The sequence below is a fragment of the Phaseolus vulgaris genome, chromosome 9, assembly GCF_051622355.1.
Source record: "Phaseolus vulgaris cultivar YP4 chromosome 9, ASM5162235v1, whole genome shotgun sequence".
NCBI classification, from domain to species: domain Eukaryota; kingdom Viridiplantae; phylum Streptophyta; class Magnoliopsida; order Fabales; family Fabaceae; genus Phaseolus; species Phaseolus vulgaris.
The window spans coordinates 25,915,416-25,937,892 of NC_143506.1; the positions used below are offsets into that span (position 1 = coordinate 25,915,416).

The following is a 22,477-nucleotide window of genomic DNA, read 5'->3' on the forward strand; positions in this document are numbered from 1 at the left end:
ATAAAAAAATACATGCTGGAAAAAAAATTATGAACACAAAACTAAAAATACATTTTGGATAAAAAATTTCAGAATTCAAAAATATGTTCCGAAAATTGAAATCTAAAATATTTCAGATAAAAGTTTCAAAAATAATTTTTCTCATTTTTGTGTAAGGTTATTTTTGTCATTTAAAAAGGGATATTTTTGTCATTTTTTAGAGCTGATTGGGTGCATGCTGAAATTGATATGGTGGAGGGAGAAATTGCCATATACAAGTTGAGGATGACTTATGAGTTTTAATTGGGCCTATCATGGTTGAGAGTTTAAAGCCCATTGGGCCTCTGCTTTCTGCTATTTCTGGACGGCCTCCGGTACATTTTCCACAACCAACGACTCAGACTCAAACCAAGATTTAATGAAAAAATGTTAGAAGAGATGAGTTTCATTTAGTTTAATATTACTAAATATACTCAATTCTCCATTTTAATTTTAATTTTTTAATTTATTTTTTATTTCTATTAATTTATTTTTATCCAACTTATTTTTCTGCTAAATATAACATTAACGAGAGCTATAGTAATTTGGGAACTTTACTAAAAGCTTTATTTCAACCGTGGAAATTCAAATAAATGAAAATCATGAAGCATAAACTATTTTATCAACCTGTAATTCATTATTTCAACAATTTTATTTTAATATATTTTTATTATACTCTTTCGAGAATTTTTTTTTTTGTAGAATAACAATAAAAAAATACTATCCACACTGTTTTTTCTTACACTAAAGAGATCTACTCGTATAAAATAAATCTGAATCATTATTTTCAATAAGAGTCTTTCTAATAATTTTCATTGAATAAAAGTGTTTCTAAAATTATTTTCGTTCTTATTATACCAATGAAATACAGTGAAAAGAAATAAAATTCACTTTGCTTTATATCCATTAAATCGAAAAGAAATAAAAGAATGAATCATTTTTATATATAAAAAAAATTAACTAAGTTTGCAATCAAGAATGAGTGACTTCTCATCTCAAGATAAGTGCTAAGAACATTCAACAAGTTTTCATCACTTATACTTTCATTTTGACCAAGAAAACACTTGCACTAAAATATTATCTTAAATTATTATTCCATTTAACAAAATTAAGACAATAAACCAACTCTAATGTCAAGTTTAAATTTCATGAACTTAGGAATTATAGGAAACTAACCAAATTTGGCCCTCCAAAACTTATTTAAAGTATAAGCTTTAATCTAACCTATCATTAGATCAAATATAAGCATATACCAATAATTAAATCACTCATATTTCACACATGGTTCAATAGCACGAACACATGGTTCAATAGCACGAACACATGGTTCATAATTAAGTCTTAGTTCAATAATCAATAATAGAAAATAGAAGGTTGAAGAAGAATTTACCCAAGAAAATATTCTATATAGACTAGTTTGGAGGTTGAAATTTTTCTACGAAGGAGAATAAATTTTGACTTTTGAGGTTTACAGAAAAGAAGAAAGAGAAGTAAAGAGAGAAAAATAAAGTTGTTTGAATTAGAAAAATGAAAATATTTCACATTTCTAAATTTACCCCACTTATATACAAACCTCACTTCCCCTTCTCTTTTAGCTTGGGCCCATATTTCAAACACCCAAATTATTTTCACTCCTTTACTTTAAACACAACTATCATCCTCTAATAAAATCTAAAACTAACATACATATATACATTTCATACATACCTTAAATATATAACTAATACATTATAGTTTAAACATAATTTAAATTTAATCTCTACCTTCTAATTTTCCACACATTTATATTAATATGTAAAAACAATATACATCATGAAATATAAATTATTTTATAATTAGACTTACAACCTCAAGAAAGAAAAACTTTTAAAATAGACTTAAATATGATTTTTGTCATGTGTGAAATTTGATTTTATTCCTAATCCAAACTTTAAACGTAAAATTTATTTAATATTTGTAATAAGTAAATTATTGAAATGAGTGGTAAATGTATTCTAGTGTAGATTAAAATATTAAAATATTTCACGTATTTATTATAATATAATTTATGTTGAAAATTGATTTTTTATCTAAAAAATACTATTAAAGACTCATTCCAATAAGAAATTCTTAGTATATATATATCTATATGGTCTAAATCTTTGATTAAGGAGAAAACAAAAATTTCGTGCTATAACCTTTTAAAATATTATTCAAACAATATATTTAAGAAAAAAAAAAAACTCGCATTGGAATAATTCTCTCTTTGAATTAACCATATATTTTCACTACTTTCTCTTATCTCTTTTAGGCATGCATTTCATGTACCATTATTGTACTAGTAACAGCAATTATGTCGTCAAATATTTTATTTATTTATTTACATCTTAAATCTTCTTATCTTTATCTATTTAAATATGTTCCATCAAATCCATACCCGATCTAACATAGCATCTTAGTGTTTTACAACTGAGGCTCGAGAGTTTATATCACAATTTAAAATATTTATTATAAATTTAAAATATGATTTATATACATTGAAAATTATTATAATTTTATTTTAACTTTATAAACTTAAAAGGTTGTCTTAAACAAGTCAAAATTGTGAAGGCACAATATGCATAAAAAGTATAATATTTTAGACAATATAAAAATATATAATAGAATTTCTTCCTATTGATATATTTTTTTGGAATTGACTTTCAAATTTAGTTTTAATTTTCAAATCTATTTTAATTTAATTATTTTAAAGGAAAAAAAAGGAGAGAGGAGAAATAAATAAGAGTTTCACTATATTTATTTTCCATGTAAACCCTAAATCCTACAAATTCATATTCATCACTATCCTTAATACATGAAATTTGTATATTATCCTCACTCATATAGGAGTCTAAATATTAATTAAATATATTTTATATATAAAAAATCGCATAAAGAAACACATGATAAAAAATTATTAAAAATTCAATTTGTTTATCTTTAATACTAAATATAATAAGAAACTAAATTATAATTATATAAATATTAAAATAATATATTAAATAGAAATTACGTAAATATTAGATAAATTATAAAAAAGAATCAATGGAGGACAATTAAACGAGAATAAGTATATGATATAGAAAGGGAAATGAGAAAATGAATTGTGATTAAACCGAATATTTTTTGTTACAATGAAAAAGAAGAATATTATTATTACTTTTGAGAAAACGTCATGGCATGAATTTCCTTGTCTTAGAAGGCAAGAATAAGTAATGATGATAAAAAGGAGGAAATTACATTGAAAACCGAAATGTTTGACATTTGAGAAAATATATATGAGACAGTGAGTGTATCACGAATGATGCCTCAAAGAATCGAACACCACGACCACATCATCTAACACCCTAATAGTCAATGACTTCGATAAAAGCGTGTTGACTTTCTCTTGCAAAACTCAATTTCTCAAAGGGAAACCAAAAAGATTCGTTTACATGTTTAAGGTACCATTAATTTAGGAACAAAATAAAAATAAAAATTATTTTTTAGCTGTCTAAGAAAGGATTTTTATTTTTATTTTATTTATATGTATAGAGAATAGTAAGAAGTGAAATTTAAGTGTAATTTAACCTTATAAAACCGACTTATAAGGTTATAGTATGAAATATCTTTATCTCTAGTACATGTGAGATCTCCAACCTACCAATTTCCCATGCTAAGACCTGTCAACTCGTATTTGATACTATATATTATGGCAAATTCACCTTCCACCTCCATACCTTTCCATGTACCTCCATATTTATTATGAAAGATGAGTTTTAACCTTTAAATATCTCAAACCTCACATTTTTAAATAACCCCAGCTGCATTCTGATACTCCCATACTACCCTTCAAGCCGCAACACTTCCATTTTCTACTTCAGCGAGCAGTTCCATCATTTGAACGTGTGTAAAAGGGTTGATGAAAAGATTTGTTGTATTTGACTTTTTTTAGGAGATCATTTTTTTAGTTTTGTACTCCATTTTTGTACCTCGCTAATTTTATTTTTTTTGGGTTTTATGACTTCAAAATTGTACAAAATTTACCTCAACAATCAATGTTCATCACCAACCACCACGTGCAACCACACAAAAGTGCAGGAAGAATTTGTCTATATTATGGGTGGTCTGATAGCAACCCGATAACGAGTGACCTGATAAGCCCAACAAACTTTTGTCAGAAAATATTCTAAATGACTTTGATATCATACTAAGAAGTGAACTTTAAAGTCTTACTCAACCTTATAAAATATGATTATAAGTAAAGTTTGCACCCACTTATATACTATGAAATGTCTTTATTCTAATCGATGTGAGATTTCCTACTATAAAATATGATTTACAAGAGAGCAAGACACTCTATTTATATCCTAAGGTGCCTTGGCCATCAAGAGAGGCACATGAGAAGGGGGTGTGAATGAGCTGCTAATGGAGAGAGCCTTCTAGAATCTAGGTCAAAATGTGAAGCACATGGGTAGGCGACACATGGAGAACTCTTTTAAAAGTTAAGTTAAAAATGTGAGTTTGGCACAAGCCCAATTTTATGTTATTTAAACCCTATTCTACCAAAATAAAAAACAAGAAAAATAATAAAATTTAAAAGAATTATTATAGAATAAAACTAATTTATACTTGTAAAATAACATTATCATCATACATGTTAACTATTACTCAATTTAAAATGAGTGTAACCCTATACTCTTAATTTAAAGTTTAAAGAACTATAAATTTTAATTTCATTTTCACAATATCAAAATATTTAAAATAAAATAAAAGTATTTTATACTCAAAGTTATTTATTTCCTAACAAAATGAAGCATAAATATCTATAAGAAAATGATAAAAAAATAGTAAGAAGAAGAGATGTTTCTTATTCTCTTATGTGTATTACATCACTTCATGCATAGGAAATATATAGGGAGTTTCTCTCCCAAAATTACAATCTAATTAGGTAGGATACTAATCATGAGATTCTATAATTATTAAATTAATTGCATATAATTAGGTACAATATCGTCAAATATTGCATACAATAATTGCATATAATTTGATAATTATTATTTCCTTAATACTCCTCCTCAAGTTGGTAGGTGAAGATCAAGAACCCCCAACTTGTGTCGTAGCGTCAAAAATCGTTCCTTGCCCAATGCCTTCGTAAAAATATCTGCGAGCTGATACTGTGTCGGTACATATGAAGGATTGATTATCCCAGCTTGTAATTTTTCTCTCACAATGTGAGAATCTATCTCAATGTGTTTTGTGCGTTCATGAAATAATGGGTTTGCTGCTATATGTAATGCCGCTTGATTGTCACAGAAAAGTTGAGCTGGCAAGTTACATGACACCTTTAAATCTTACAACAGATATCGCAACCAAACTATCTCCAAACAAGTATTGGCCATTGCGTGGTATTCTGCTTCCGCGGATGATCTTGATACGTTTGTCTGCTTTTTTGACTTCCATGAGATAATAGAGGAACCAAGAAAAATGCAATATCCAGATACTGATCTCCGAGTTGTCTGACAACCTCCCCAGTCTGAGTCACAGTAAGCTGTCAATGTCAGATTGTTTTCGGATGGCAATAGCAATCCTTGTCCTGGTGATCCTTTGATGTACTTTAGAACTCGAATTGCGGCATCCCAATGAGGTTTCCGTGGATCCTATATATATATTGACTTAGGGTCCGAACCGAAAATGCTATGTCAGGCCGAGTAACCGTGAGGTATATCAGTCGTCCCACGAGTCGCCTGTATTTGACTGGATCCTTTAATAACTCTCCATCGTCTGGTGTGAGTTTTAGGTATTGTTCCATTGGAAATTTGTCTGGATGAGCACCTGTGAGTCCCATATCCTGCAAAATATCAAGCTCATATTTTCTTTGGGACATGTAAATACCAGCTTTGGAACGGGAAAATTCAATCCCTAGAAAATATTTTAGGTCTCCAAGATCTTTAATGCGAAATTGTTGTAATAAACAATCTTTAACACGCTGAATTTCTGTCAAATCATTTCCTGTCAAAAGAATATCATCCACATAAATCAAAAGGGTAGTAAATGATGAGTTATTCTGTCTTGGACTATTGAAATCCTACAGATTTAATCAAACCATGTTCGAGATGCTTGTTTGAGACCATAAAGGGATTTGTTGAGTCGACATACAATGTTCTCCCCCTGTCGATGATGTCCGGGTGGCAAGTCCATGTAAATAATTTCATGCAATGTGCCATGTAAGAAGGCATTTTGCACATCTAGCTAGTGAGTAAACCAATTTCTGGCTGCTGCAATGGTGAGGAGACACCTCAAAGTTGTTAATTTTGCTGTTGGTGAAAAAGTTTCAGAATAATCAACACCTTCAATCTGAGTGTACCCCTTTGCGACAAGGCGCGCCTTATATCTGTCGACGCTACCATCTGAGTTGTACTTTATTTTATAGACCCATTTGCATCCGATGGTTTTCTGCCCAGCGGGTAACGGTGTCAAGGTCCACGTTTGATTTAGCTGCAAGGCGGAAAGCTCTTCGTCCATTGCTTTTTGCCAATTTGGATCAAGGATAGCTTGAGCATAAGTGTGAGGTTCTTTGGTGATTGTGATGTTAGCAAGATATGCACAAGAAAATCGTGAATTAGAAAGAAAATGATGCATAGGATACCTGGTTCCATTCGGTCGGTCTTGGGCAGTGGTCGAATGATTGGCTTGGGATCCCGTTACGTAGTCTTGAAGCCAAGAAGGTTGGGTTGATGTGCGACTGGATCGTCGAACATGAAGGTCGGTTGGAGAAGGTTTGGTAATGGGTGCTAAACTTCTTGGCATGGGAGAAGAAGGTTGGTCTACTGGAGGTTCAGGTGTATTATGACGAGTAGGAGAAGTAGGTTGGTTTGATGGAGGTTCAGGTGCATTGTGACGAGTAGGAGAAGAGAGTTTGTTTGATGGAGGTTCAGGTGTATTGTGACGAGTAGGAGAAGGAGGTTGGTTTGATGGAGGTTCATGTGCATTGTGATGAGTAAGAGAAGAAGGTTGATCGAGTGAATGTTGGACAGGAGTGGGTAAGTCAATGTCAATAGTGGGCAAAATACCTTGTAATGGAGGTGAGGATTGTGTCTGTGACTGTTGGCAGAATGGGAAAACACTTTCATGGAAGATGACATCCCGACTTGTAAAAAAAGTGTCTGCATCTATATCAAATAATTTGTATGCTTTTTGACTGTGAGGATAACCAATGAAGATGCATTGTCGGGCGCGCGGATCAAATTTTTGCTTAGGTGAAACAACAGTTGCGTAACAGAGGCAACCAAAAGTTTTTAGGTGAGAAAGTGAAGGTGGTTGATTATATAGTAGCTCAAAAGGTGATTTATTTTTTAGTAAAGGTGATGGCAAACGATTAATGATATATGTGGCGGTTAAAACGCATTCTCCCCAAAATTCTAATGGTAAATTGGACTGAAATAGGAGGGTTCGTGCTGTGTTTAAAACATGTATATGTTTGCGTTCTACTACTCCATTTTGTTAAGGAGTGTAGACGCAAGTGCGTTGACATTCAATACTTTTTTAAGAAAAAAATCATATATTGAAATAAATTTCAGTCCGTTGTCAACGCGGATGGTTTTAATAGATGCCTGAAATTGATTTTGTGCAAATGTGATGAATAACTCTAAGAGATGTTGGGTTTCAGATTTGTGATTCATAAGAAATAGCCAAGTACACCTAGTATAGTCATCAACTATAGTGAGAAAAAACGTTTTCCAAAATGAGTTGGGGTTTTATGAGGACCCCAAATGTCACAATGCAATAGATTAAATGGAGAATGAGATTTTATTGTGCTTAAAGGAAAGGGTAGCCTTGTCTGTTTAGCTTTGGGACAAATACTACAATGATTATGAATGAGAATGAGATTTTTACTGATAGGGATAGGTAGTAAGGAAGATACAAGTTGTAGACACGCCGAAGAAGGATGTCCAAGGCGTTTGTGCCATAAATCAGGATCGGTCGATATTTGAGATGCGTGGGCTTGGTTTGGAAGAGGGGACATGTAGTTACCCGAGCCAATCATCCTCCCTGTAGCCAAGTCCTGTAAAACGCAACCATGTGGAGTAAAAACGACACAACAATTTAGTGAACTGGTTATCTTACTAATGGACATGAGATTTAAATTAAAAGAAGGAACACAAAGAACATCTTTGAGAGTGATTTTGTCATTGAATTTAAGTGTGTCTGTAGATGAGATGAGCGCAATTGAGCCTGTGGGCAGATTAACATTTAAAATAAATGATGATGAAGTGTGTGTGAAAAATTGTGAATCAGATGCAATGTGATGGTTGCTCCGCTATCCAAAATCCATGGTTTCGTAAAAGCAGAATTAGAATAGGAGTTATGGGCAAGCAGACCTGCAGAGCTAACAAACGTGTCACTTTTACCGTTATTGTTGAGCGAGTAAATAGCCTTGCCAATTGCTGAATTTGCTCGGCACGGAAGCGTTGTACGGGGTTTCTAATGGAGAGGCTGTCAGGGCACTAAGATCGGTGCTCTGATACCATATAAGAAAATGATAAAAATGGTAAGAAGAGATGTTTCTTATTCTCTTATGTGTATTACATCACTTCATGCATAGGAAATATATAGGGAGTTTCTCTTCCCAAATTAGAATCTAATTAAGTAGGATACTAATCATGAGATTCTATAATTATTAAATTAATTGCATATAATTGGGTACAATATCGTTAAATATTGCATACAATAATTACATATAATTTGATAATTATTATTTCCTTAATAATATCTTATAGAAGAAACAAGATTTGTTACTATTTTAGTTTCCTATTTTATAGAAGTGATTAATGCATCTCCTTTAAATGACAATGTCTATGAGATATCGTCATGTTTATCTCTTAAAAGTAATTATAATAGTAAGTATTTTGTTCCTTTTACATCTATACTAATAAAATCAGTTTTTAGTTTCAAGAGATGATAATGTAAAGGCAAAAACAACTTCAACTTAATTAATCCATCAGGCAAGTTCTTTTTTTATATTATGATTTTTATTAAATTTATTATTATTAATATAATTTATACTTATTAATAATAATAATAATATAAAATAAATTAATAATAATAATAATAAAATTATATTATTAATAATAATATAAATTATATTCATATTATTAATATTATATTCATATTATTTATATTGTTAATATTATTCATATTGTTAATAATAATAAGTATAATAAAAATCATAATAGTACTAAAAAATTTGTCTAGTGTAGTGGTTAAAGTTTACAATCCCAAAAATCAATGATAAAAGTCACTTATAAAACATTAAACATACAAATTACAATTTAAACTTAAGATTAAACACATGATCAACATCTTCAACACTTGCGTTAGAGGTGTCAAGTGAACTAACCGACTCATGGATTGAGTCAACACGTGTTGAGTTAGAAATAAGTTAACTCAATCCAACTCACTTTTTGGTGAGCTAGGAATTTTGTAACTTGGCTCAACCCACCACAAGTTGATGGGCTAAGTGAGTTAACTCATTTAAACATATTTTGTTCGTCCAACTTGTTTTTCATATATTGATTAAAGTATAATGAAAGTGGATTAACTCGACTCACTTAGGATGTTCACCTATTTTACTAATTATTAATCACAATTAGAAAGTGATATCATAACAATAGCAAGTAAAAATCAAAGTGTTAACTTATATAATTGGAGAAACAAATAACTTAAGCATACAAATCATTTAAACAATATTCTAGTTTTAAAAAAAATCAAAGTGTCAATATACATAATTAAAAGTAGTAATAATTATAGTGAAAAAATGATTTTTTTAATAGATGATTTATTTTATGAGTTATGGGTCAACCCACTTCTAACTTCTAACTGAGCTCGAATTCATTTAATATGTAGATTAAGTTAATCAAACTCTATTTGACCTAAATTTTTTTTAAAAAAAATTCCAACTCAATCTAACTCAAACTCGTGATGAGTTGGATTAACTCACGAAATTAAATCCATTTTAACACTCCCTAACTTACATCATCATCAATATAAGATATTATGATGCATATGAGTTCAAATGGAAAAAGTTAAAAATTTGAGAAAAGTATTGTATTGGACAGAGCGCTCAGGGCTCCGTGCTAAGTGGTCGGAGCTCAGTGCATGGAGTAGGCAGGTCAACTCGATTGTTGGGCCTATAAAGTGGGTCATGTGTTAGGTCGAGTTTTGTTTGTAAGCCCGTTGAAGCATAATTAAAATAATCTTTTTATGCATTAGTATAAGACTATTAGTAAAGGGTATTTCTGAACCTAGGGGTATGTATAATACATGTGGTGGTTAGGTTACGTAAATATCTTTTAACCTAAGTGTGTGTTAGGGTGTGCGGTGGTTAAGTTGCATGCATAGTAAAAGATAACGCTGCACCATGAATAAGGGTGCCCATGTAAGCAAAATGTTTCTATGTTGTTGGCGCCTAAGATGGTGCCCTATTGGCAGGTGGTTGTTTTGTTATTATTTTTTGTTCACATTAGAGATAAGATCTCTTTCTGTTGTAGCACCTCGAGAGAAGGCGCCCATAAACAAAATGTTTTCCTGTTACGTATGCTTTCAGTTGAGATTAGGTTCTCATAGGAGAAATTTGTTACAAGAGATAAGCTATAAAAGGGGCTTGAGACCCGATGTAAAGATACGTTGTTTTTGAGTCTGAAAATAAATATTTCTTAAGTTTTAGTAACCTTTTACTGACTTGATCGTCGGAGTGTGATCAACAGGTAGGGCCTCCTCTATTTCAACGGAGCCACATTCCGGCGCAACAAGATGTAAAACAGATTTCAGAGGAGACATACCATTGAAACAGATTCCAGAGCTAGAGCTCATCACTAGAGCCAACCGGCGAGAACAAGTATATAAGAGGATAAACTTACCAAAATTTACACTTGTTGTTCTAAAATTTCTCATGGATTTGCTAAACTGAATGAAAAGTGTATCGGTTGGGATCTAATGTGCTACATCACTCGGCATCATTGACCAACCGACCGGGTGATCAACCACATAATGGGCCGAATGAGCCATGTCACTCGCCATCATTGAATATACAATCTGAATACTGAATACTTACTTGATCGTCGAAGTACCTTTTGCAGGTCAACCCCGAATGAGCGTCAGTGAATGAACGGAGGAGTCTTAGAGTGTTGAAGAATAAGGGAGTGACCGTACGACCAATACCTCAACAATTGTATAACCAATTTCAAGTACTATCTAAGTCCACTTTGTCTATACAAGTTACAATTGGCACGCACTGTGGGGCCGAAATAGTATTGAAGAGCAACAAATGGTACCAACAAGGCAGATGACAAGCGAGAAAACGACGGAGGTCGAGCAACTGACTATGTTCCAGACCTTACGAGAGAGATAGCAAAGATGCGTCAAAAGAACAAGGAGATGTGAATCATGCGGCAAAAGAACGAGGAGGAGATACGAATTCTCCGATAATAGAATGATCAAATGAACCAATTGGAACACACTATTATTTTGGAAGAGGAACCTAAGAGACATTCCTTTACTAATCAAATCATGGAAGCACAACTTCCTCTAATTGGAAAGGTTTGAACATTGACCGATATTATCTTAATCGGATATAAACCCGATGTGAGGTAATCGGGAAAATGATTGTTATCATTTAAATCTGCTGTGATATTATTCTGAAGATAAAATATATGATTGCTATTATTTAAATCTTTTGTGATATTATTCCAAACATAAAAGATATACCTGTTATTATTTAAATCTTTTGTGATATTATTCTAAACATAAAAGATATGTTTGTTATTATTTAAATCTATTATGATATTATTTTGAAAATAAAATATATGGTTGTTATTATTTAAATCTATTATGAATTCTGAAGATAACAGATATGATTGTTATTATTTAAATCTAGTGTGATATTATTCTGAAGATAAAATATATGATTGTTATTATTTAAACATGTTATCATATTATTTTGAAGATAACAAATATGATTGTTATTATTTAAATATGTTGTGATATTATTCTCGTGAAAAATACGAAAGGGAGGACATCAGCCAAAAATCTATAGATAGAGGATGATCCCCAAAAATAAGATAAGTATTATTCTATGCAATACATACTAAGATATATTTTCTACTCTTACCTACTTGATCGTTGAAGTATTATCAACAGGTGGAGTCCCCTTCATCTCATTGTGACTTCCACACATCTAGGAAGCTTTGCCTTAACATGAAAACCCCTTTCGATGCCCCAAGGCTTGGCATGGTTAAGGAAGCTTTGTCTAACAATTCTCGATGCCTAAAAATATCTACACTTTGGCTAAGGAAGCTTGCTTAACTATTAGCAGCCCTTGCCGAACGAACGTGACACTACATGCAACTCTTCGGCCAAGACAACTTGCTTAACAATTAACAACCCTTGCCGAACGAACGCGACACTACAGGTAACTCTTCGGCCAAGGTAGCCTGCTTAACAAATAGCAGCCCTTCCTGAACAAACTCTTCGGCCAAGACAACTTGCTTAACAATTAACAACCATTCCCGAACAAATGCGTAAAACACCAATACAGTTAAGGAAGTTTTGTCTTAAAATGACAATCCCTACTGATATCCTAAATTTACACTATTCGGCTAAGAAAGCTTTGCCCCCGAGGCAATCCCTCCCAAACGGTTTAAATAAAGTCTGCTTTGATTAAGGAAACTCTCTTAAAACAACAATCCTCAACGGCCGATTGGTGTTCAACCTATCTAAAGCTTGACACAACTTACTTAAATCATATTGATCCAGGTATCAATTCGTGTTAAAGACTCAACTTATTTAAGTTATATTAATTCAAGAAAACGCTCGAGATTCAAAATTGTAAAGCAACTCAACAGCCTGAGCGACATCTAAAGGATCTTAGTCCTAACTGTTGAACAAGATGCTTTGATGTCTCCAAATCCAAGAGGAAACCTTGAAGACCTTACTGCTGGATTGTATGTGTTGTCTAGTTGTTTGAAACTTGTTAATTCACTCCTTAAGATGATCTAAGTTCATTTGAATCTTTAACCTTTTGAAAAATGGGTTTTATAAAAAGTTGTTGAAATTTCAACAGGTTGAAATTTCGAAACAACAGGTTGTTTTACCATAGTAGTTTTTGAAAAGGTTTTGAAAAGCTTGGCTTTGTTGTCAAGTCAATTCAACTGATTGTTTCGACAAATCAATCGATTATTTTTATGAAAACCTTAACAGAATTCTGTTAAGTGGTTTTAATATGTTTTAATTGATCCTAACTACATTGGCTCATTTATTAAATGTTTTTGACCACTTGGTTGGTATATATAAAGGTGGTTTTACGCTTCAAATCTTGAAGTAAGAAAAACAGTTTATGAAAAATAGTTTTTCCAAGATTTGAAAGAGCTTTATTCTTAAGTGTGTGGAATAGGATTGAGTTGTATTCTGAACTTTAAGTTTTGTAATATCCAAGTGTATTCTATTCCCTTCTTTCTTGATTACTGTATTTGTGTTGCCAAGGAGTGTTGTGTGTTCTTGAGGTGTTCAAGATCAACACTCTTGGTGTGGTTTGCCAAAGGTAGTGTGTTTCTTGAGGGGTTCAAGGTCACTACTTTGGTGTGTGGTGTTTGTAATCTGGTTTTGATTGCATAGTGGATTACCCAGTGGTTTTTGGGGACTGGATGTAGCTTTTGGTGTAAGAGTGAACCAGTATAAATTTATTTGTGTGATTTTCTCGTTCCCTGATCTTAGATATATTTGTTTTAAGTTGTTTTTATTAACTGCTGATAAAAACAACTGGTTGAATCACAAAAACAACCGGTTGATTTTTTGGAAATCAACTAAAACAACTTTGTGCTTTGCTTTCCTTAGTTTCTTTCTCTGTGATTCTTCATTGACTTTCATTATACCTTCAAAGTTTTCGAAAATCTTTCATAAACAATTCACCCCCCTATTGTTTAAGGCCATATATTCTAACAATAACGATCGTTCAACATACATTGTTAAAACTATAAAAGTGTCAATAGAGGCATTCAAACATCTGAAAGATCAAAAGCAATAAGGTCGTTCAGTCGACAATCAAAGAATGACAAGAAGTCATTTCATGTCTTGAAGCACCCAATAGTCATATCTAGACTCTTCTGAAATAAAGATTATTCGAACCTGGGGGACAAGAGTACCGGTTGGGACCGAATGAGCCATGTCACTCGGTATCATTGACCGACCGACTGGGTGATCAACCACATAAAAAACAAATTGAAAAATAAAGGGCAAGTAAGGAAACATCATATAAATTAGGGTAACCTCCTAGAAATCCAAGTTAAATAACCTACTACCAAACACTATAAATAAGCCTTATACAAAGGAGTAAGGTATACTTTTATAAATACATCATATACTCTTATACAGAGTACATAGTAGTTACTTGATTGTTGGAGTATCTTTTGCAGGTCAACCCCAATCAGACACGAAGGAGCGAGTATGAGAAGGACAAATGAGGAGCGACTGAGAGATATCTTTCAAAGACAATTGTTACATCCAGTTTCAGGCATTTCCAGATACTATCTATGCTATTTTAGTCTATACAAGTACAAAAAGAATGAGAGCTTGAAGATGTGTTTAATGAAAGTGGAATAGGAAAACGAGAAAGGATAAGCAATCATGCATGCATTAAAAAAAGTTCTCTCCCCTGTGCTCTTTGTACTCACAAGGTTTTAAGTTCACTCCTCTCTCTTCTCTTTAGACACATTTGCCCGTGAAATGTTTGAAGACAATCCAATAGTAAGTCGCAAATATAGTCTATTTTAACAACTTATTATTTTTGTTTGTTAATTGTAAATTTAAAATTTATTCTAAATGTAATTTTAATTATTTTATTAATTATGTGATAATAATACATTTTCTAATTGCTTATATCGACATAATTTAAATTAAACACTTTTTGTTAGTGCATTGAGATTTATCAGCAAACACTATAATTAAAGTCGTAATGTCTAGTAATATTTAACCTGATGAAAATTTTACGCTAGAAATGTACTAGTATTATATTGTATCTTATAAAACGTTTGTAAAATAAATTTTATATTACTTATATATTATGAATATCAAATCAACACACTATAAGAAACACTAAAAAAAAATAGTATTATCTACAGATTTTTATCTATGGATCTGAATCCAACATTATCTATGCATATTACCCACAGACAACATTACCTACGGATATTACCCACAAATTCTGAATCCGTAGGTAAATTCAGCATTACTTACCGACAATTATCCATGGATCTTATTACCTACCAACTTTTACTCACAGATCTCTATTACCTATCAACTATTACCCACAAATCTTTATTACCTATGAACTATCATCCACGAATCTCTATTACCTACCAATTATCATCCACGAATCTCTATTACCTACCAACTATTATCATAATAAATATATAAATAATATTAAAAATATTATTATAATATGAACAATTATAAAATCATATAATATTCATAGATAATAATAATAAATAATAATAATCATAACTAATAAGTATACATATTATTAATATTATAAAATTAATAATATTAATATAATAATATAAGTAATATAATTAGTATTATATTAATAATATTAATAATAATAATAATAATATTAATAATAATAATAATAGTATTAGTAATATTAATAGTATTAATGATATTAATAATATAACAAAATTAATAATATTAGTAATGATAACATTAATAATATAAATACTATTAATAAAAATATTAATAAAATTAATATTATTTATAATATTAATAATATAATTAAATATTATTAATATTATTAAACTTTAAACCTAACTTAATTTTATAAACTAATTTATTATTTATTTATATATTATCAAATGTAGTTTATTTTAGTCAATAAGGTTAATATAAGACCTTCAACGATTTTTTAATAGTTTATTAATTAGTATTTAATTAGTTTTTAACATTTTAATTAATAATTTTAAAATCTAATTAGTTGGTAGTTAAAATTTTAATATAATATATATGTATATAGATTAAGTTACACGGAATCTGTCCATTATAAATTGGCAGACTGCATATAGATATTAAGACTTTGATGCTTTGCAAGTATTATTATGTTATGACCTTGATTTTCAGTTTAGAAAATTTTAAACGTTTGATGCTGAAAATGTTAACATATTTTAGTTGAATAGATTTTAGCTAAAAAAGTCAAAGAATTAAAATAATTTTCTTGTATTTAGGTATATTTTTTATATTATTATTTATGAATTTGTGGTGATATATAGTAAAGAGTGAAGAGTTGAAGAAGACTAATTCAACAGTCAAAAGTGATAGCTGAGCCCTAGACAAGTGAAATTTCAGCAATTAAGTCTTGTTCGCAGGTTGATAAGCTTGCTCAATCTGGACTTTTGGGTCACCCGTGCCGAATTCAACGACTCATACCCTGCAATTTTACAATATATTCTCCATTGGAAGTTATTTGACCAGATTCATGTTTCAACTACACTGTTTTTTTATGACAATCTTTTAGAAGTTCCGTGCTATATGTGCCAACCTTCTTTTTTCTTTCCTAATATTAACCAATTTTGAGGAAAATCATTTTTCGTGAGAAATGGAGTGATTGAGTTTAGAAGCTTTTGGTTGAAGACAACAGTGTCGTGTGCAGCATGTGTGAACAATTGTTGTACTTTGGTTTTTGTTACACGTGCCAACTCAAGCTCAAGGGTGGTGGTGGCGGTGGTACTTTCCGCTTTGCAACCACCCAATACCAAAGAAAGAAGGTTTCACACACACACTTAATTATAACTAACACACCAATGCAATGTTTCTCATTATTCTTTTTCAACAAAAATATTCCATGCAGATTAAACAACTTTTCTTTTAGTAACCAATCTTTATTCTTATTCTAACAAACTTTCTTCAATTGACAATATTTTTCAATTTTTTTATCCCAGCCTTTTTTGTTTTTAAATTAATCTTTAATAATTTTAAAAGAATTCGTCAACACTTAAAAATAACTTTATATCATAACTTGTATGATTTTTTAAAAAAATACTATAATAATTATAATATAATTTATATTTTTAAAATGTTATAAATTTTAGATTTATAACAGTAGCATTTAGCCTATGCATTTAACAATTTGTAGTGTCTAAAATACTGAATTTATAATTTTATGATAAGTGTAATTTTTTTTATTCCCAAATTTTTTTTTTAATTTATTCATTCTTTGTTGAAAAATAAAATAAAATTTTCTTTCAAAAGTGAAAAGGTAAAACAAGAGCAGGCAATTTTCAATTATGATATTCATATTAATTTTGATTAGAGAGAAAAACATAAAACTACTCATAATAGATCGAAGCTGCTATTATTTGAGTAGGTTCCAGTGGTGCACTTTTATCTCTCCTTTTATATATACATATATTGTAAAATTAAATTTTTGCTAACATATATTAGAGTATCCAAATTTATTCTGACAGGTATTTATTTGTTCTAGAACTTTAGTGTATGACTCAATCATGAATACTGCCATTAATATAAACGCGTCTCAGGCCTTTTTTGGAAGCATCTAAGTTAAAGAATTTGATGTAGTGTTCAAACCTGCATTCGGCTTCATATTTTGATGCTTCATGCTTTACACACTTATACCAACACACTGAGAAATCTTCTCCATTACACACACATATATCAAAATTAATATAATCATCTCCACAATCTTTATATCACATCTACATAATAAATATTTTACTTAAATAATAATAATAATATTCTTAAACGTTTAATGATTCAGTGAAAGTACATTACTGGTAGTTTAATATAATGTTGTATGCCACAAACCAGTCAAAGTTGAAGCTAAGATTTGGTGCTCTTTCCTTTCTCAAAGTGGTATGTTTTTTGAATTAAACAAACATTATTCCATTGACAACACACATATGGTAGATTAAAATAACTTAAGGGCAACATTAGTAATATAATGTCATTATAATAGTAACATGCAGTGCCATGACAGACGAAAAACAAAGAAACCATGCGTAGTGGAACATGAACAATATCGTATCCTCTTCAATATCCATCACCCCTCCAATTCCTAGGAGGCTCAGAAGAAGAACCTCCAAACTGAGTCGAAAATCTGAGAAACTCTTCTTGCTGCTGAGAGAGACTTGTAGAAGAAGACGAAGATGCAGCTGGCTGAGAAGAAACAAACATGTCTCCCCCAAAGAAACGAAGCATATCTTGGTTATTGAAGCTGCTACTTCCAGCAGTACCCATGATTTGTTGTGGATGGTAATAGTGAGTTGGTGAGTAAGTTTCTTGAGTGAAGTGTGGAGCAACAGGGTTGGAAGCTTGGTCATTGCTAGTGGTGGTTGATGAAAGGGGTTGATTTGTGAGGTAACCAAATTCGTCAGTACCTTGAACCCTCTCAGAGAAATTGAGTTTGGCTTTGCTTCCTTTGAATTTGAGAGCAGCTGCATCGTAAGCAAGAGCTGCAGCTTCTGCAGTGTCGAAAGTTCCAAGCCATACCCTCGCTGCCTTCTTCGGATCACGAATCTCTGCAGCCCATTTTCCCCATGGACGCTGCCTCACTCCTCTATAGTGTCTTCTTCTTCCACTCCCTTCACAATTCACAATTTTACTATTCATATAACACTTTTCTATGTATAGTAGTATCTTTTTCAGAAAAATAAGTCCTATATACACTCACTATCATTTAATCATAACCTCATTAACTATCTCTGATCAATCAACAGATTAACATTACTTTACTAATGATAATTATAATAGTCATTAAACTCATCTCTTTTACTATTTTCTTCCATCATGTTACATATTTTCTCTTCTCTTTTTACACACCCTTTTATATATATATATATATATATATATATATATATATATATATATATTATTAGTGTTGTTTTTCAACCATATTTAAAATTCACACTAAAAATATAGAATGAATTTCATAAGATATATAAATTATGAAATTAAAACTTTAATGGGATAACAACACTAGTAATATTTGTAGTCCTATATAAGTTTTTCTCTCTAATTAAATTAGTCCATCAACTTGTATTTTAAGTGGGGCTCAGGCATTCTCACAATTGTTGTAAACTTGTCTTAGGTCAATAATATTTGGACGTTTAGTTCCAAACATTTTATTAATATACTATTCATTATTTATTTCTTTTTATTATGTCATTATTTCTCTTATACAAATTTCTCCTTTTATCTCTATGTGAAACTTTTGTATCTATTAAATAACAAAACTTGTGTACACACACCTTATTGGGTCCATACCAATTAGTCTCTTCTTTCTTTTGGGTATAACACTATTTCATTAATTATAACAAAAATTAGAATCAAGATTTAAAAAACATAATTAAAAAGGGACAGCCTAAACCTTATTTTCAAAATTTAAATCAGCAGCCTTTTAAGGACTGCGCTAAACCATATGGTAACAAAAATGGAAGAGCTGTGTTGTGGCCTCAACAGGGAAGATAATGGTTCTAAGGGAAAAAAACAAAAGTATTAATAAATGTTGCACTGGCTAAACACAGTTACTTGAACATGAAATATATCAAACTTTAGGTGTGGCGTTTGTGAACACTTTGACTAAAGCAAAGAGTTTTAGTTTATACCCAGAAAAAAAAATAATATCCAGTCATAAAAATCAACCCTAGCCTAGCAAATCCAATTTGAACGCAAGAAATGAAATATGATGAAAAGGATAGCAACCAGTATGAGTCTTTGTGAGACACTTACCTTGATCTTGTTGTGGCACTTGAGATTGTTCATTATTATTCTGGGATGAGGTGTTGTTGGAAGAAGTTAAAAGGTGTTCATGGTGTTGAAGAGAATCATTGGAGCCACCCATGACTTGTGTGAGGGCAGACACCATGGCTGACATATCTTGCTGTGACCTTTCAGAGTATATTGGGAACAAATCATGTTCCTCTTCTCTTTCAGTGGAATGTGATCTTCTCTCCATGTCTTTGATCCACTCTAGCAACTGATTGATATATATATATATAGTGTGCGTGTGTGAAATACTTATGCTCAAATAAATTAATTGATGATTAACGTGGCCCTACTGCAAAGTTTCCTATTGTTATTGGCTATGTTTGAAGTTCTATTTTTCATCATGGGGATAGAGGATCGACATAGAGTGGCAAGAGTTAAATCTTCGATAGTGGATGATACTCGTGTTTGGATCCACCAAACGTAAAGATAAAATAAAAAGAGAGAGAAAATAGATCTACGAGGATGAGAAAGGAAGGGGGAGAAGCTAGGGTTTTGGTTCTATGATTTTTATATGTGGGGATTCCTTGTTTACCACTGTGTGAACACAACAAAATAGTACACACCAAAATCAAAAGTTCATCAATTTTTAGCTTTTTAAAATGTCACGTTTTTTAACATATTTTATTATTCATTGAAGGAATTTCATGCATATTTTAAACAAAATCTTTAGATACTGTGTTATAAAAAGTTGATATAATTAAAATGGTATAGACTCAATGGTATAAAAAAAAAAATACATGTTTTTCGATATCATAAGTATACTTCTATAGGCAAAGAGAACTTAGATAGTATCTGATACTGGTTGTACAATTATTGACGTGTCGGTAATTTCCTCACTCCTTCCTTATATGATGGTACTTGGTTGGGGTTGACTTGAAAAAGGTACTCCGACTATCAAGTAAGTACTATGTGTAAATAGTGTATATTTGTAAATTGATTAAAGCGTACCTTACACCTCTGCAAAGATCTGACTGAAACAAATTTGATCCAAAGATCTGACGGCTATTGATGTGTGTCATTTCGTATGCCATATGCCCTGAGCCTTTGGATGAAAAGAGATCTGTCGGTGCCGAGTAATGAGTATCTGATTCTCTCTATTCGTGGCTTTTCTATAAATAGAGATGAAGAAGGGTGACTGAGCAAAGTTCGAAGAAGAAAAGAAGATGATGGCTGCCAAGTTAGAGGAAACAGAGGCCTTCCTCCTACGCATTAGCAAAAACTGCTTTTTCCAAGGAATTCACCAAGCTGCCTTTTATCATCGCATGCCAATTAATGATGGTCGGTACGATGTGGACAAGGATGTAGTGAGCGGTAAGCTTGTATCGGTCGGAGGCGATGATGAAGACGAAATTGAAGGCCAAGGCGAAAATCAAGAAGATGAAGGAGAGCGCTCTATCGAAGAGGTGGTTCATTCTACTTAATGTGTTTCCTCTTGGTTTTTGGAATCCTTTTGGATCTGGGATGTGGGCATTGAACAATTTTAACTTTTGCATTTTACTTTATGCCGAACCATCTTGACTTTCATATCTTTAATTTATGTCGAACAATTTAGCTTTTGTTCTTGAATTTATGCCTTTAACTTTTGCAACTATATCTTGACATGGTTGACCGGGCCTTTAAGTATTTTTGCAATTAATAACGTATGTCGAGTACCAAAATATATGGCATGGTCGTTGCCAAGTATAATGGAATAATTTGGCCGGAGCCGCAAGGAAGTCTGTCTAATTGACAATGTTGTCTGAAGGATACCAATAACCTGTAGTTATTGTGGAAATAGTATGTATTGTCGACGCAAGGTTGATCGTTAATAAAAGGTAGAATAACTTGATGATGTATTTGAACTTGATAATTCGAATGACGTTATAATAACTCCATCTAACCGATGAGTCTCAATAAGTTCTTCGGTTGGTGAGGGTCGCTAGTAGTTAAGTGACTGTCATTATCGAGTGTCATTATCGAGTGATAGTTCTTCAGTTGGTGAAGGTCGCTAGTAGTTAAGTGGTTGTCGTTATCGAGTGATACTTGTTCAGTTGGTGAGGGTTGCTAGTAGTTAAGTGGCTATCTCGACCGAGCGGTTGATCGATAAGGGTCGCTAGTAGTGAAACAACTGCCTCGATCGAGTGGTTGATCGATAAGGGTCACTAATAGTTAAGTGGTTGTTGTTATCGAGTGATAGTTGGTTTTACCGTGGTATGTCTTAGTCTTTCAGTTGATAAAGGTCGCTAGTAGTTGAGCGACTACCATTACGTGGGTCCTGTATCAATAGTGTATAAAAGATGCAGGATACGAATATATAATTTTAAAGTGCCTCGTTAAAACCTTCTTAGTCAAAAACCCTCATTAGGGATAAAACAATTGAGTGAAGAAAGAGTACACTATCTTTATTAAAATTATCAATTGTAATAAAACTTGAGATGCGTGGCAATCCACGTTCTCGGTTCAAATTTGTGTGATAAAAATTCTAGGTAATAGGCTCTGCCCGCTGTTGTGTCTGAAATGTGGAAATGTCCTTCTCAATTACTTGAGAATTTACCTTTATTTAACCTGGAGTCGTTACGCATCTGCCAAACCAAATCTCCCCTTTGAAAGCTTAGTAGAATTACTTTTTAATTATATTGTTGATTAAGTCGAGGCC

The 22,477-nt window shown here is 31.6% G+C and overlaps 1 protein-coding gene across 1 annotated transcript; it reads right to left on the reverse strand.

Moving 5' to 3' along the window:
- Nucleotides 1-17,911: 17,911 nt before the first annotated feature.
- On the reverse strand, nucleotides 17,912-20,323 carry LOC137821165 (ethylene-responsive transcription factor ERF114). The gene is made up of 2 exons (XM_068625632.1): nucleotides 19,804-20,323; nucleotides 17,912-18,656 (listed from the first exon to the last, which is right to left on the reverse strand). The coding sequence occupies exons 1-2, from the start codon at nucleotides 20,027-20,029 to the stop codon at nucleotides 18,106-18,108; spliced, it is 777 nt and encodes a 258-aa protein (XP_068481733.1). The 5' UTR covers nucleotides 20,030-20,323; the 3' UTR covers nucleotides 17,912-18,105.
- Between the last annotated feature and the right edge of the window lie 2,154 nt (nucleotides 20,324-22,477).

What these genes read in the sequence shown, in the direction of transcription:
- LOC137821165 (XM_068625632.1), bottom strand. Translation starts at nt 20,029, where the DNA reads ATGGAGAGAAGATCACATTCCACTGAAAGAGAAGAGGAACATGATTTG. An exon ending in AGTGCCACAACAAGATCAAG is followed by an intron (nt 18,657 to 19,803) that starts GTAAGTGTCTCA and finishes TGAATTGTGAAG; the next exon opens with GGAGTGGAAGAAGAAGACAC.